The sequence below is a fragment of the Salmo trutta genome, chromosome 16 (genome assembly GCF_901001165.1).
Source record: "Salmo trutta chromosome 16, fSalTru1.1, whole genome shotgun sequence".
NCBI classification, from domain to species: domain Eukaryota; kingdom Metazoa; phylum Chordata; class Actinopteri; order Salmoniformes; family Salmonidae; genus Salmo; species Salmo trutta.
In genome coordinates, this window is record NC_042972.1 from 29,129,503 (window position 1) to 29,145,664 (window position 16,162).

At 44.8% G+C, this 16,162-nt stretch overlaps 1 protein-coding gene across 1 annotated transcript in view; it reads left to right on the top strand.

Moving 5' to 3' along the window:
* LOC115149800 (low-density lipoprotein receptor-related protein 1) overlaps positions 1–15,503 on the top strand; it is a 170,711-nt gene extending 155,208 nt beyond the window's left edge. Inside the window, exons 74-82 of the mRNA XM_029692627.1 lie at positions 10–150; positions 294–467; positions 2,259–2,420; positions 11,367–11,550; positions 11,622–11,723; positions 11,829–11,902; positions 12,060–12,153; positions 13,958–14,102; positions 14,248–15,503. Coding sequence (XP_029548487.1) covers positions 10–150; positions 294–467; positions 2,259–2,420; positions 11,367–11,550; positions 11,622–11,723; positions 11,829–11,902; positions 12,060–12,153; positions 13,958–14,102; positions 14,248–14,388 — 1,217 coding nt within the window. The 3' untranslated portion in view covers positions 14,389–15,503. The remainder of the gene's footprint in view (positions 1–9; positions 151–293; positions 468–2,258; positions 2,421–11,366; positions 11,551–11,621; positions 11,724–11,828; positions 11,903–12,059; positions 12,154–13,957; positions 14,103–14,247) is intronic.
* Positions 15,504–16,162: the final 659 nt, after the last annotated feature.

Here is a 16,162-nt window from a genome sequence, read left to right on the forward strand (position 1 = left end):
GTCTGTCAGTGGCCAACCCATGTGACAGGAAGAAGTGTGAGTGGTTGTGTTTGCTGAGCCCCAGTGGTCCAGTCTGTACCTGTCCCAACGGACACACTCTGGACAACGGCACCTGTGTGGAGCTCTCTACTCCTACACTCTCCCCTATTTGTGAGTATACACTAACACCCTTATACCTAAACTGTTATATTCAACATGTATTGCATTGTCTGAGTACACACACTCATACATCCACACTCATCTCTACCTGTAATTATACACACACTCACCCCATCTCTCCTCTCCTCCCCCAGCTCCTCCCAGTAGTACATGTAATGTCCAGTGTCTGAACGGAGGCAGTTGTTTCCTCAATGCCAGGAAGCAGCCCAAGTGTCGCTGCCAGCCCAACTTTGGAGGAGACAAGTGTGAGGTAGACCAGTGCAGGGACTACTGCCAGAACAGAGGCACCTGTACAGCCTCTCCTACAGGTAGTACACTATATACAGTATATACACAGAGTATATACGGAGTAAATATACAGTGCATTCAGAAAGTATTCAGAACCCTTGACTTTTTCCACATTTTGTTACGTTACGACCTTATTCTCAAATGGATTAAATCATTTTTTTCTCCATCAATCGACACACAATACCCCATAATGACAAAGTGAAAACAGTTTTTTTTATATAAAAAAAACATATACCTTATTTACATAAGTGTTCAGACCTCTTGCTATGAGACTCAAAATTGAGCTCAGGTGCATCCTGTTTCCATTGATCATCCTTGGAGTCCACCTGGGCTAAATTCAATTGATTGGACATGATTTGGAAAGGCACACACCTGTCTATATAAAGTCCCACTGTTTACAGTGCATGTCAGAGCAAAAACCAAGCCATGAGGTCAAAGGAATTCTCCGTAGAGCTCCAAGACTGGATTGTGTCGAGGCACAGATCTGGGGAAGGGTACCAAAACATTTCTGCAGTATTGAAGGACCCCAAGAAAACAGTGGCCTCCATCATTCTTAAAAGGAAGATGTTTGGAACAACCAAGACTCTTCCTAGAACTGGCCGCCAGACCAAACTGAGCAATGACAGCCCGCTTAGAGTTTGCCGAAAGGCACCTAAAAGACTCTGACTATGAGAAACAAGATTCTCTGGTCTGATGAAACCAAGATTGAACTCTTTGGCCTGAATGCCAATTGTCACGTCTGGAGGAAACCTGGCACCATCCCTACGGTGAATCATGGTGGTGGCAGCATCATGCCGTGTGGATGTTTTTCAGCAGCAGGGACTGGGAGACTAGTCAGGATCGAGGGAAAGATGAACGGAGCAAAGTACAGAGCGCTCAGGACCTCAGACTGGGGCGAAGGTTCACCTTCCAACAAGACAATGACCCTAAGCACACAGCCAAGACAACGCAGGAGTGGCTTCGGGACAAGTCTCTGAATGTCCTTGAGTGGCCCAGCCAGAGCCCTGAATTGAACCCAATCTAACATCTCTGGAGAGACCTGAAAATAGCTGTGCAGCGACGCTCCCCATCCAACCTGACAGAGCTTGAGAGGATCTGCAGAGAAGAATGGGAGAAACTCCCAAAATACAGGTGTGCCAAGTTTGTAGCATCATATCCAAGAAGACTCGGTTGTAATTGCTGCCAAAGGTGCTTCAGCAAAGTACTGAGTAAAGGGTCTGAATACTTATGTAGATGTGATATTTCAGTTTTTCTTATTTTTATACATTTGCAAAAAAATCTAAAAACCTGTTTTTGCTCTGTCATATTGGGTATTGTGTGTAGATTCAGGGGCAAAAAAATTAAATCAATTTTAGAATAACGCTGTAACGTAACAAAATGTGGAAAAAGTAAAGGGTTCTGAATACTTTCCAAATGCACTGTATATGCCACTTAGCAGATGATTTCCTCCATAGCGACTTACAGTAATGCGTGCATACATTTTAAGTGTAGGTGGTCCTGGAAATCAAACCCACTATCCTGGCGTTGCAAGCACCATGTTCTACCAACTGAGCTACAGAAAACCACTACCCTGACAGGAGGCTGTTTGAGAGGAGTTAGAATAGACCATTAAGCCAGGAACAGTGAGACATATATATAATAATAATAATAATAATACAACTAGACAGCCGTGTATTGAGTCAAGGACTTTACCCTCAATGAGCAGTCCTGACGTTAGTTTGATGTTAGAGGCCAAGTCTCCCGAGTTTCTCTCTCCACTTCCTCTCTCGTCCTGTCCATCTCGGTCTGACCATCTGTCTCTCCCTCCCCAGGCTCCCCTACGTGTCGCTGTCTGACAGGGTTCACTGGTCCCAACTGTAACCTACACACCTGTAAGAACTACTGTCAAAATGGAGGGAACTGCACGGTCAACGCTGGCAACCAGCCCACCTGCCGATGCCCTGCTGACTTCCTGGGAGACCAGTGCCAGTACCGTGAGTCTGTCAGATCAAATCAAATTGCATTAGTCACATGTGCCGAATACAACAGGTGTAGACGTTTCAGTGAAATGCTTACTTACAAGCCCTTAACCAACAATGCAGTTTTATGAAAAATACCCCCCCAAAATAAGTTATAAAAGTAACAAATAATTAAAGAGCAGCAGTAAAATATCAATAGCGAGGCTATATACAGGGGGTACTGGTACAGAGTCAATGTGCGGGGGCACCGGTTAGTTGAGGTAATTGAGGTAATATGTACATGTAGGTAGAGTTAAAGTGACCTATGCATAGATAATACACAGAGTAGCAGCAGCGTAAAAGGGGGAGGGGCAATGCATATAGTCTGGGTAGCCATTTCATTAGATGTTCAGGAGTCTTTTGGCTTGGGGGTAGAAGCTGTTTAAAAGCCTCTTGGATCTAGACTTGGCGCACCGATACCGCTTGCCGTGCGATAGCAGAGAGAACAGTCTATGACTAGGGTGGCTGGAGTCTGACAATTTTTTTGGGCCTTCCTCTGACACCGCCTGGTATAGAGGTTCTGGATGGCAGGAAGCTTGACCCCAGTGATGTACTGGGCCGTACGCACTACCCTCTGTAGTAGAGGTCGACCGATTATGATTTTTCAACGCCAATACCGATTATTGGAGGACCCAAAAAAAACTGCTACCGATTAATCGTCCGATTTTTATATGTATATATTTGTAATAATGACAATTACAACAATACTCAATGAACACTTTTATTTGAACTTAATATAATACATCAATAAAATCAATTTAGTCTCCAGTAAATAATGAAACGTGTTCAATTTGGTTTAAATAATGACAAAACAAAGTGTTGTAGAAGAAAGTAAAAGTGCAATATGTGCCATGTAAGAAAGCTAACGTTTAAGTTCCTTGCTCAGAACATGAGAACATATGAAAGCTGGTGGTTCCTTTTAACATGAGTCTTCAATATTCCCAGGTTAGAAGTTTTAGGTTGTAGTTATTATAGGACTATTTCTCTCTATACCATTTCTATTTTGTATACCTTTGACTATTGGATGTTCTAATAGGTACTTTAGTATTGCCAGCCTAATCTCGGGAGTTGATAGGCTTGAAGTCATAAACAGCGCAATGCTTGAAGCATTGCAAAGAGCTGCTGGCAAACGCAGGAAAGTGCTGTTTGAATGAATGCTAACAAGCCTGCTGCTGCCTACCACCGCTCAGACTGTTCTATCAAATCATAGACTTAATTATAATATAATAAGCACGCAGAAATACGAGCCTTAGGTCATTAATATGGTCAAATCCGGAAACTATCATTTCGAAAACAAAACGTTTATTCTTTCAGTAAAATACGGAACCGTTCCGTATTTTATCTAACGGGTGGCATCCATAAGTCTAAATATTGCTGTTACATTGCACAACCTTCAAAGTTATGTCATAATTACGTAAAATTCTGGCAAATTAGTTCGCAACGAGCCAGAAATTCATGTTAGCAGGCAATATTAACTAAATATGCAGGTTTAAAAATATATACTTGTGTATTGATTTTAAGAAAGGCGTTGATGTTTATGGTTAGGTACACGTTGGTGCAACGACAGTGCTATTTTTGCGAATGCGCTTGTTAAGTCACCCATTTGGCGAAGTAGGCTGTGATTCAATGATAAATTAACAGGCACCGCATCGATTATATGCAACGCAGGACAAGCTAGATAAACTAGTAATATCATCAACCATGTGTAGTTAACTAGTGATTATGTTAAGATTGATTGTTTTTTATAAGATACGTTTAATGCTAGCTAGCACCTTACCTTGGCTCCTTGCTGCACTCGCATAACAGGTAGTCAGCCTGCCACGCAGTCTCCTCGTGGAGTGCAATGTAATCGGCCATGATCGGTGTCCAAAAATGCCGATTACCGATTGTTATGAAAACTTGAAATCGGCCCTAATTAAACGGCCAGTCTGATTAATCGGTCGACCTCTACTCTGTAGTGCCTTACGGTCGGAGGCCGAGCAGTTGCCATACCAGGCAGTGATGCAACCCGTCAGGATGCTCTCATGGTGTAGCTGTAGATCCTTTTGAGGATCTGAGGACCGATGACAAATCTTTTCAGTCTCTTAAGGGGGAATAAGTTTTGTCGTGCCCTCTTCACGACTGTCTTGGTTGGACCGTGTTAGTTTGTTGGTGATGTGGACGCCAAGGAACTTGAAGCTCTCAACCTAATCCACTACAGCCCCGTCGATGAGAAAGGTAGGCGTGCTCGGTCCTCCTTTTCCCTGTAGTCCACAATCCTCTCCTTTGTCTTGATCACGTTGAGGGAGAGGTTGTTGTCCTTGCACCACATGGTCAGGTCTCTGACCTCCCTATAGGCTGTCTCAGCATTGTCGGTGATCAGGCCTACCACTGTTGTGTCATCGGCAAACTTGGTGATGGTGTTGGAATCGTGCATGGCCGTGCAGTCATGGGTGAACAGGGAGTACAGGAGGGACCTAGCACGCACCCCTGAGGGGCCCCTGTGCTGAGGATCAGCTGTCTCGCTGTCTGTCTCGCTGTCTTATCTTTTTTTATTTAATATTTTACATTTACATTTAAGTCATTTAGCAGATGCTCTTATCCAGAGCGACTTACAAATTGGTGCATTCACCTTATGATATCCAGTGGAACAACCACTTTACAATAGTGCATCTAAATCTTTTAAGGGGGGGGGGTTAGAAGGATTACTTTATCCTATCCCAGGTATTCCTTAAAGAGGTGGGGTTTCAGGTGTCTCCGGAAGGTGGTGATTGACTCCGCTGTCCTGGCGTCGTGAGGGAGCTTGTTCCACCATTGGGGTGCCAGAGCAGCGAACAGTTTGGACTGGGCTGAGCGGGAACTGTGCTTCCTCAGAGGTAGGGGGGCCAGCAGGCCAGAGGTGGATGAACGCAGTGCCCATGTTTGGGTGTAGGGCCTGATCAGAGCCTGAAGGTATGGAGGTGCCGTTCCCCTCACAGCTCCGTAGGCAAGCACCATGGTCTTGTAGCGGATGCGAGCTTCAACTGGAAGCCAGTGGAGAGAGTGGAGGAGCGGGGTGACGTGAGAGAACTTGGGAAGGTTGAACACCAGACGGGCTGCGGCGTTCTGGATGAGTTGTAGGGGTTTAATGGCACAGGCAGGGAGCCCAGCCAACAGCGAGTTGCAGTAATCCAGACGGGAGATGACAAGTGCCTGGATTAGGACCTGCGTCGCTTCCTGTGTGAGGCAGGGTCGTACTCTGCGAATGTTGTAGAGCATGAACCTACAGGATTGGGTCACCGCCTTGATGTTAGTGGAGAACAACAGGGTGTTGTCCAGGATCACGCCAAGGTTCTTAGCACTCTGGGAGGAGGACACAAGGGAGCTGTCAACCGTGATGGCGAGATCATGGAACGGGCAGTCCTTCCCCGGGAGGAAGAGCAGCTCCGTCTTGCCGAGGTTCAGCTTGAGGTGGTGATCCGTCATCCACACTGATATGTCTGCCAGACATGCAGAGATGCGATTCGCCGCCTGGTTATCAGAAGGGGGAAAGGAGAAGATTAATTGTGTGTCGTCTGCATAGCAATGATAGGAGAGACCATGTGAGGATATGACAGAGCCAAGTGACTTGGTGTATAGCGAGAATAGGAAAGGGCCTAGAACAGAGCCCTGGGGGACACCAGTGGTGAGAGCGCGTGGTGCGGAGACAGATTCTCGCCACGCCACCTGGTAGGAGCGACCTGTCAGGTAGGACGCAATCCCAGCGTGGGCTGCGCCGGAGATGCCCAACTCGGAGAGGGTGGAGAGGAGGATCTGATGGTTCACAGTATCAAAGGCAGCAGATAGGTCTAGAAGGATGAGAGCAGAGGAGAGAGAGTTAGCTTTAGCAGTGCGGAGAGCCTCCGTGACACAGAGAAGAGCAGTCTCAGTTGAATGCCCAGTCTTGAAACCTGACTGATTAGGATCAAGAAGGTCATTCTGAGAGAGATAGCAGGAGAGCTGGCCAAGGACGGCACGTTCAAGAGTTTTGGAGAAAAAAGAAAGAAGGGATACTGGTCTGTAGTTGTTGACATGGGAGGGATCGAGTGTAGGTTTTTTCAGAAGGGGTGCAACTCTCGCTCTCTTGAAGACGGAAGGGACGTAGCCAGCGGTCAAGGATGAGTTGATGAGCGAGGTGAGGTAGGGGAGAAGGTCTCCGGAAATGGTCTGGAGAAGAGAGGAGGGGATAGGGTCAAGTGGGCAGGTTGTTGGGCGGCCGGCCGTCACAAGACGCGAGATTTCATCTGGAGAGAGAGGGGAGAAAGAGGTCAAAGCACAGGGTAGGGCAGTGTGAGCAGGACCAGCGGTGTCGTTTGACTTAGCAAACGAGGATCGGATATCGTCAACCTTCTTTTCAAAATGGTTGACGAAGTCATCCGCAGAGAGGGAGGAGGGGGGGAGGGGGAGGAGGATTCAGGAGGGAGGAGAAGGTAGCAAAGAGCTTCCTAGGGTTAGAGGCAGATGCTTGGAATTTAGAGTGGTAGAAAGTGGCTTTAGCAGCAGAGACAGAAGAGGAGAATGTAGAGAGGAGGGAGTGAAAGGATGCCAGGTCCGCAGGGAGGCGAGTTTTCCTCCATTTCCGCTCGGCTGCCCGGAGCCCTGTTCTGTGAGCTCGCAGTAAGTCGTCAAGCCACGGAGCAGGAGGGGAGGACCGAGCCGGCCTGGAGGATAGGGGACAGAGAAAATCAAAGGATGCAGAAAGGGAGGAGAGGAGGGTTGAGGAGGCAGAATCAGGAGATAGGTTGGAGAAGGTTTGAGCAGAGGGAAGAGATGATAGGATGGAAGAGGAGAGAGTAGCGGGAGAGAGAGAGCGAAGGTTGGGACGGCGCAATACCTTCCGAGTAGGGGCAGAGTGAGAAGTGTTGGATGAGAGCGAGAGGGAAAAGGATACAAGGTAGTGGTCGGAGATTTGGCGGGGAGTTGCAATGAGATTAGTGGAAGAACAGCATCTAGTAAAGATGAGGTCAAGCGTATTGCCTGCCTTGTGAGTAGGGGGGGAAGGTGAGAGGGTGAGGTCAAAAGAGGAGAGGAGTGGAAAGAAGGAGGCAGAGAGGAATGAGTCAAAGGTAGACGTGGGGAGGTTAAAGTCACCCAGAACTGTGAGAGGTGAGCCATCCTCAGGAAAGGAACTTATCAAGGCGTCAAGCTCATTGATGAACTCTCCAAGGGAACCTGGAGGGCGATAAATGATAAGGATGTTAAGCTTGAAAGGGCTGGTAACTGTGACAGCATGGAATTCAAATGAAGAGATAGACAGATGGGTCAGGGGAGAAAGAGAGAATGTCCACTTGGGAGAGATGAGGATTCCAGTGCCACCACCCCGCTGGCTCGATGCTCTAGGGGTATGCAAGAATACGTGGGCAGACGAGGAGAGAGCAGTAGGAGTAGCAGTGTTATCTGTGGTAATCCATGTTTCTGTCAGCGCCAGGAAGTCTAGGGACTGGAGGGTAGCATAGGCTGAGATGAACTCAGCCTTGTTGGCCGCAGACCGGCAGTTCCAGAGGCTGCCGGAGACCTGGAACTCCACGTGGGTCGTGCGCGCTGGGACCACCAGGTTAGAGTGGCAGCGGCCACGCGGTGTGAAGCGTTTGTATGGCCTGTGCAGAGGGGAGAGAACAGGGATAGACAATATTGTCTTGTGCTGTTCTTGTCTAACTGTTAGCATTTCATTTTTTTTATAAAACAACATACAGTTAGTTACACCCGATGGCATCAAACGTTACATTTTTAAAACAGTTATTTTCAAACACTATTAGATTTGCGGTGACATGGGGAGCAAGAAAATACCCTCCCTCTGGCTAGAAACTCATTGCAGGTTTTGATAATAAAAATGGGTCTTTGTTTTAAAGGACCTCTCAAAGGAAATTGCCATCACTATTTCAACTTAATTCCTGTCCTAGTGCGGAATTGCTGTTTGGTTCCACCCTCCGAACAGCAACGTATGGCTCCTTAAATATTGATTCATCGGGCATGCACATCTCCACCTTCCTCTGTGTGCACGGCCCATACCATCATATTCCGCGAATTGTAAACACACTAAAAAGTCAGGGTAGCTTTGCTAATCGCTAACTTACGAAGCACAGCACAGCTAGCTTGGACAAGGCAGAGGACCATCCATTCAATTCAAAGGGCTTTATTGGCATGGGAAACATATGTTTACATTGCCATAACAAGTTAAATAGACAATAAACAAAAGGGACATAAACAACAAGAAATTAGCAGGTGATGCAGGAATAAAATAAAAAAATGCCCGTGCTACAGACCTCTGTCTATATTGGTCCGCTAATACAGGACTAGTAAAGGATCAATGCACTACTTTTGAGAAAATGGTTTAACTAAATGTATTCTATTTGAGTGTTTACCATCATTTGTAACTTGAGTCCGATAATTATCTGTACAAAACTGTTAATCTGATAATACTTATATTAAAATACTGGCTTGATATGTTTTCTAGTTTCTTGAAATACTTTGCAAATGCAACTTATTTCTATGTTAAAACTGAAATGGCCTATTCATTCCTTTTACATTTTAGTAGATGCACTTATCCATAGCAATATACAGTAGTGAGTGCATACATTTTCATACTTTTTCGTACTGGTCCCCCATAACCTTAGCGTTGCAAGCACCATGCTCTACCAACTGAGCCACATCATCACAAACCACTTGATGTCTCAATGTACTCAATTACTGTATTGTGCATTGTTTTTCTTCATACTCTACAGGAACAAACCTGTAGGCAAAAAGTGGTTGTTTTCTATGTTATTTGATCAAGAAAAATATGAAGTTTGATGTGAATGTTTTGGGTCTTTGCAATTTTTGATGTAAATGTTTCAGAACAGGATTTTGTTGTTTGTGGATTCCATTAGAATGACAATCGCAGAGAAAGGGACAGGGCAACAACTCTTAAAATTCCAACGACTGAATCCTGCAAGATACTCTTTTTAATTATACAACTACCTTTTCTTTTGCCAAAGCGGAGATGCAAGTAAAGGGACAGTGCAATACTTTAGTCAAAAAAATTAAATATATATATTTCTACAGGTTTTTAAAAATAAACGGAAATATCACATTTACATAAGTATTCAGACCCTTTACTCAGTACTTTGTTGAAGCACCTTTGGCAGCGATTACAGCCTCGAGTCTTCTTGGGCATGACGCTACAAGCTTGCCAAACCTGTATTTGAGGAGTTTCTCCCATTCTTCTCTGAAGATCCTCTCAAGCTCTATCAGGTTGGATGGGGAGCGTTGCTGCACAGCTATTTTCATGTCTCTCCAGAGATGTTCGATCGGGTTCAAGTCTGCGCTGTGGCTGGACCACTCAAAGACTTGTCCCGAAGCCACTCCTGCGTTGTCTTGGCTGTGTGCTTAGGGTCATTGTCCTGTTGGAAGGTGAACCTTCGCCCCAGTCTGAGGTCCTGAGCGCTCTGTAGCAGGTTTTCATTAAGGATCTCTGTACTTTGCTCAGTTAATCTTTGCCTCCATCCTGACTAGTCTTCCAGTGCCTGCCGCTAAAAAACATCCCCACAGCATGATGCTGCCACCACTATGCTTCACCGAAGGGATGGTATCAGTTTTCCTCCAGACGTGACGCTTGGCATTCAGGCCAAAGAGTTCAATCTTGGTTTCATCAGACCAGAGAATCTTGTACAATCCAGGTGTACAAAGCTCTTAGAGACTTACCCAGAGACTCACAGCTGTAATCGCTGCCAAAGGTGATTCTAACATGTATTGACTCAGGGGTGTGAATACTTATGTAAATTAGATATTTCTGTATTTCATTTAATACATTTGCTAAAATTCTAAAAACATGTTTTCACTTTGTCATTATGGTGTGTGTAAATGGGTAAAACAAATCAATTTGGACTTTAACAAAACAAAATGTGGAATACGTCCAGGGGTATGAATACTTCCTGAAGGAACTTCACCGCACAGTCACCTATACTACAGCTAACTAGGAAGCCAAACTTATATATAGTTAGTGACCCATAGGCCAACTCTTGCTGCTACTTTAGCGCTGCCGTGCATAACATCTCCAGAAACGACGATGTATCGCAGCCGTGTTGACATTTCACCTCTCCACGTCTTCATCCACTTTTGATGTCACTAATGTTAGCTAGGTGATGATACATTGTTCGGTTAACATGTGCCTTGCCGGGCTGCTTACTATAGCCAAGTGAATGACATTAGTTCATAATAATATTAGCTATTTTCTTACTCACCATTTCACCATCAGCTCATTCAACAGCTTCAGATCGAACTAAGTGCATTACAGAGAGCAGTAAGCAGTAGTACCAGGTTGTAAACAGGAAGTAATGAGCCCACACATGTACATGTTTTGCAGGTGGTTCCAAATGAACTAAAGCCATCCCTCGTCAGATATCAATTTAATTAATCTTATAATGAAACACAAGGCATAGACCCAATATATTACACATAGACTAAAACGATGATTTATTGACTTAAATCGTTGTGCAATATCAGGGGTAAGCTATGGGCATCATCTTTCAGCTGAAAAAGGGGATGATTTTAGTTGGTGTGGGCATTTAATCCTACTTCATGATTAGGGGTAGGTGAGCATTTTTTAGGACTTTTAAGATGAATGCACTAACTGTAAATTGCTCTGGATAAGAACATCTGCTAAATGACTGAAATGTTAATGTATTTTATGTTTTGCATGGACCCCACAAAGAATAGCTGCTGCATGTGTAACAGCTAATTCGGGCTCCTAATACACAAAACATTTAAAACTGTCTCTCTACTGCCACCAGCTGGCAGTATAATACTCAAACACTACTGAGTTAGAGTAGTGGAGGACTACAAAATGTTAACTGCTTGGCACTCTTTACATATCCACCTCAAGACTCCTTGCTCTCACTATACTCAGACAGATAGTTGTCTCTCATGTATGTGTGTGTGTGTGAGTAGGTAGCTGCGAGGGCCACTGTCTGAACGGAGGCACTTGTCTGCAGAGTGCCCGCGGGGCGCGCCAGTGTCGCTGTCTACCCCAGTTCAGCGGCAGCACCTGCGAGGTGGACAAGTGTCACTACTGCCGCGACGGCAAGTGTATCCCCACCAACTCCTTCCAGCCCACAGGAGAGGTCACCTGCATGTAAGTGTCACACTCACACTCACAAACACACACATCCTCCTAACCTATTGTTACCTATGTGTGTCCTGTAGCTGCACAAATGGCAGAGTCCAGCCCAGCTGCTACACATGTGATGAATACTGTGCTAATGGACAGTGCTCTGTCAACCCACACACACACCTACCAGAGTGCAAGTAAGTTCTCTCTCTTTCTATCTCGCACTCTCTCACATACGTATATTATAGTACCTCTGGTTACTGTGCGGTTACATCTGTCTGTGTCTATCTCTCTCCCCCCAGGTGTTCTGCAGGCTGGGTGGGGCATCGCTGTGAGGTGGTGGCCTCTAGTGTCGACTCCTCAGAGTCTGGTGGACGTAAGTAAACTGTCCTCAACTTTTCTGAAGGTTTGCAAAAAGAAGATCTGCTGCTCTACATTTTACACATATTATTGTGGCTGCACATCGACTTGACGCTACCTGAAGTCTCCTGCCCAACTGTGTATGTATACTGTTTCTGTGTGTCCATGTGCAGGTACTGCCTCCATAGTGATCCCACTGCTGATGCTGCTGTTGTTGGTTATGTTGGTGGGAGGAGCTGTGTTCTGGTACAGGAGGAGGATGAGTGGGTGAGGAACGCTACACTAAACAATACAACACCGGGGCACTAGTGGAACACTGGGACAAAATCTACCTTAACCCCCATCAAGCTCTCTCTTCTTCTCAGGCTGTCTTTAATGCTTCTTCTTATGGTCTCTGCACTCTCTCTCTCCTCCCTCCCTCGATCTCTCTCCTAAGGTGACCACGTCCCGGACTGTGCGTCCGACAACCAAACAATCATGTCCCATATTTTATTAACAATTTAAAACACCACTACTTTACACAAAAAGTTAGATTTGTCCTGTATTTAAGTCAGACTTCCTATTCATTTGAGAATTGACATTCCAATCTGTCTCTTTTGCAGTCACATTGCGCTAATAATATATATATCATAAGTATGTGGTACTGGTGATGTTACACACTTCTCCAATCGTTGACGAGATTGAATATTCTGTCTGCACAAGACGAGACGTAAATAGCCGTATTAGACTGAAAGATAAGGTAATTTCATCAAACTTGTAAAGCTCATTAGTTGCTCATTCAACATATTTGCTGGTACTTCACTCAATCCCGTTTTTAAAAGTCTCCCTTCCGAACTGTTTTACATTCCCTGAGACCAACCACAAATGTTTACTTGGCCAAATATTCCCAGATTCTTATAAAACAGCCACACATGTGGTCTCTCGTTTCTGCATCACCAAATAAGGTGCTCACTCGGCAAAAGAGTAGGCTTTGTGCACTTCAGTTAGCTCGCTTGGAGCGCTGCCAAGAACATGTAGGCTACACTGTACCGCAAAATCATCCCGTTGTCCCGCATTTGAGTATTTTAAATGTGGTCACCCACCCCTCTCTGCTGTGAGTAACTGCATCTCTTCTGTCCCTCAGGTCTGGCAGGCCGGGCAAGTCCTTCTCCAGACCCTCGCGGTAACGGTTGCCACGTTACGCTTTCCATCCTCTCTCACTCAATATGGCATCCCATCCATCTCTCTCTCTCTCTTCATCAGTCTCTTTTGCTGCGCAGTGTATAGTCCTGTGGTCAATGTCGCTCTCATTCTCTGTTGTGCTTAAGGGGTCATGACCCTCTAGTTCAGCTTGCCCCTCCCTCTCCTGATCTAAATACCTGTTCAGGACTGGTCTACCCTCTCCAAAACCCCTACTGTACTTCTAGGGGTGTAACAGGTGGTGATCTATTGAAGAGGTTGTGAAATGGATCAGTCTATGGCCCCAGGATGTCTTAATGGACCCCATGCTGTTCTCCACCATGCTGTACTGTATTGGGTTGTGTAGAATGCTACTGTATTTATCATACTGAGAGAGAGGACGCTCTGACTGGCATGTTTCAAGCCAGGATTTGGAAAATGCAACATGAAAAATCCAGCATTTACAATGGTAGTTGGTTGATTTCTTACTTCTCTCCATTCTTCAAGTCCATGGTTTGAACCAATATGGTAATGCTCCAAACTGACAATGTGGATTTCTGTCCAAGATGTCTATAGATTTTCAAACATCGATAGATTTGACCTTTCTTGTGTCTTTGAAGTAGGCATTAAGTAGTACCACTTACACAGGGTGTGTGTGTAATGTTGGCTTACTTGGTACTGTTACATACACCTCTCCAGGACCAGTGTGTCCTGTAGTATATACTAGCTGGTGAATGCTGAATATGCGTTGTTGCCTGGGCTGTGGCTTTCGGTCCAGGCTTCCTGGGTTACCGTGACAGTGATGTGAGCCCTGACCCCCGTGATGTGGCCATGTCGCTGCCCGCGCTGTGTGGACGCTCTCAGGACCCGTCCGTGTCTAAGGGATCATGTCCTTTCACCTCTGTATCTGCAGGGCCAAGGGCTTCCAGCACCAGAGGATGACTAACGGGGCCATGAACGTAGAGATAGGAAACCCAGCGTACAAGATCTACGAGGGTGAGCCAGACGATGATGCCGGGGATCTTCTAGACTCAGACTTCACACTAGACCCAGACAAGGTAAAACACAAAGTAATACAAGCAAGCACACGCAGACACTTGCACCATGTCACACATACCTGCACAAGCAAACACACACATCCTGGATACAAATGAGGCAACATACAAACACATGATCTAATGGTCCTCCCTGGTCTCTTCCCAGCCCACCAACTTCACCAACCCAGTGTACGCCACCCTGTACATGGGAGCCCACAACAGCCGCAACTCCCTGGCCAGCACGGATGAGAAGAAGGAGCTTCTGTCACGGGGGGATGAGGAGCCCCTGGTGGACCCGCTAGCATAAACTGTCCATTAGCCTGGGGCGTAACATTCCAAACACACCACTCTTTTTGCCTTTGAAAGAAAAACGGAAAGAAAATCAACAGAAAAAGCGTGCACACTGTATAAATTGTACAAAAATGCACCTTTTTGTATGTGGTTGCAGTATTATATTTTGTTCTTTTGCGATTCCTCTGGTCAAAAATGAACAAAAACATTTTATAGAAGATATTTTTAATTTACTATTTTTGTCCCTTTACCTAAATAGCCACTACCTCTGTGCACAAGGAAATGGAAAAAAACAATTAGAAGAAAAACATCCTCATTGGAGCAATTTATTTTGTTTTGTATGAATTGTATAGAGAAAGAACAATGTTTTTATTTAATTTTGTTAATTTTGAGCAGGGGAAGTCGAACTCAGTTTTGTAAGTCGGTACCAATGTTGTCTTGATGACAGTTTTGTCTGCAGGAGTGTGTAAGACAGGAATAATACAGTACGATTTGTGTACAGCACGTGTAAAATGTCAATACCGGATGGCAACTTATTTCCATATTATTTTCTCAGAAAACTATGTTAATGAAATTGTTTTCTTTCTTGCACAGACAAGGTTTTACGGTGTATATACCGTAAGATGTAACGCAGGTAAATATGTTTGTTTCTATCCTTAAGGTGTGTAGGGCTCATGTGATGTTAAAATAGTGTAATCAAAGTGTTGTTGAAGCGACTGAGGATGAGTGACTGACTGATTACTGGTGAGATGTGATGATTATGACGATGTTGAAGTTTCCAGGCTTGGGAATGCTTCCATATAGTGGGCTGTGGGTGTGCCCAGTGCCCATGTCACGGCAGGTCAGAGCATACTAACGATGGGACGGACCAGAGCTACTGTGAGGAAATGTGTGACACCTTCGCTGAGAAGAACATTACCAATCTGCACCCCTTCCGTGGACTGTGGTGCCAGAGGACAAGTGTCTTAGTTACAGCTGTGTGGATGGACAGAGAAAGGAGATGGGATAACGTTTGGTCTAATGTATGTTTTGTTTTTCGCAGCATTTCCTCATTTGGTTTATGTAAGGGCTTGACTGTCCACCTGGCCCTGTCAGACTTCAGTAAAGATGAATCCTTCTAACCTGAGAAAATTAGTTTTTTGCTTTAATGGTTTTGTAACAGCTCCCTCTGAAGGGCATTCATTTTTCTTTCTTTTTGACTGTCATGTAGCATTTCCCTCCACTGTTCTTCCTTTAGCCGTTTCTGATCATCTCTGTCTTCTGTACCCTGCTGCTAACGCTGCCGTTTTGGTTGCCTTGACGTGTCTTTAAGCTCAGCCTCTGTCCCAAAATGCTGCTTCTGTCAGGTGATCAGCCATATTTTAATGCATGTGAGAAAAGGCAAACAAATGTTCAAGTAACAATAACAAATCCGTATTTTGCTTACCTGTCAGCAAGTTATGTTTTATTTGCGGTCGCATGTTATTTAATTTTTTTAATTGAAAGGAGATACAAGTACATACATGCGTTCTTGGATTTAAGTTGTTTTTGATTAGTCCTTGTTTTGAGAAATTACACATAGCTTTTATAGTACAAAATGCATGGAGGCTCAAACTTTATTCTGGAAAGAGAATATGTTTTTGGTAGAGTACTTTACAAGCTAAATAAGATTGTTTTTAAAATTGTATTCATAACAATCAACTGGATTTGTGTTCTTTTAGTGCCTTTTATGTCGTCATTTTATTTTGAGTTTGATGTTACATTGTTGGTATCAGTTTGGTCACTTCTGTGGATGTGTTTTAATATCTAAC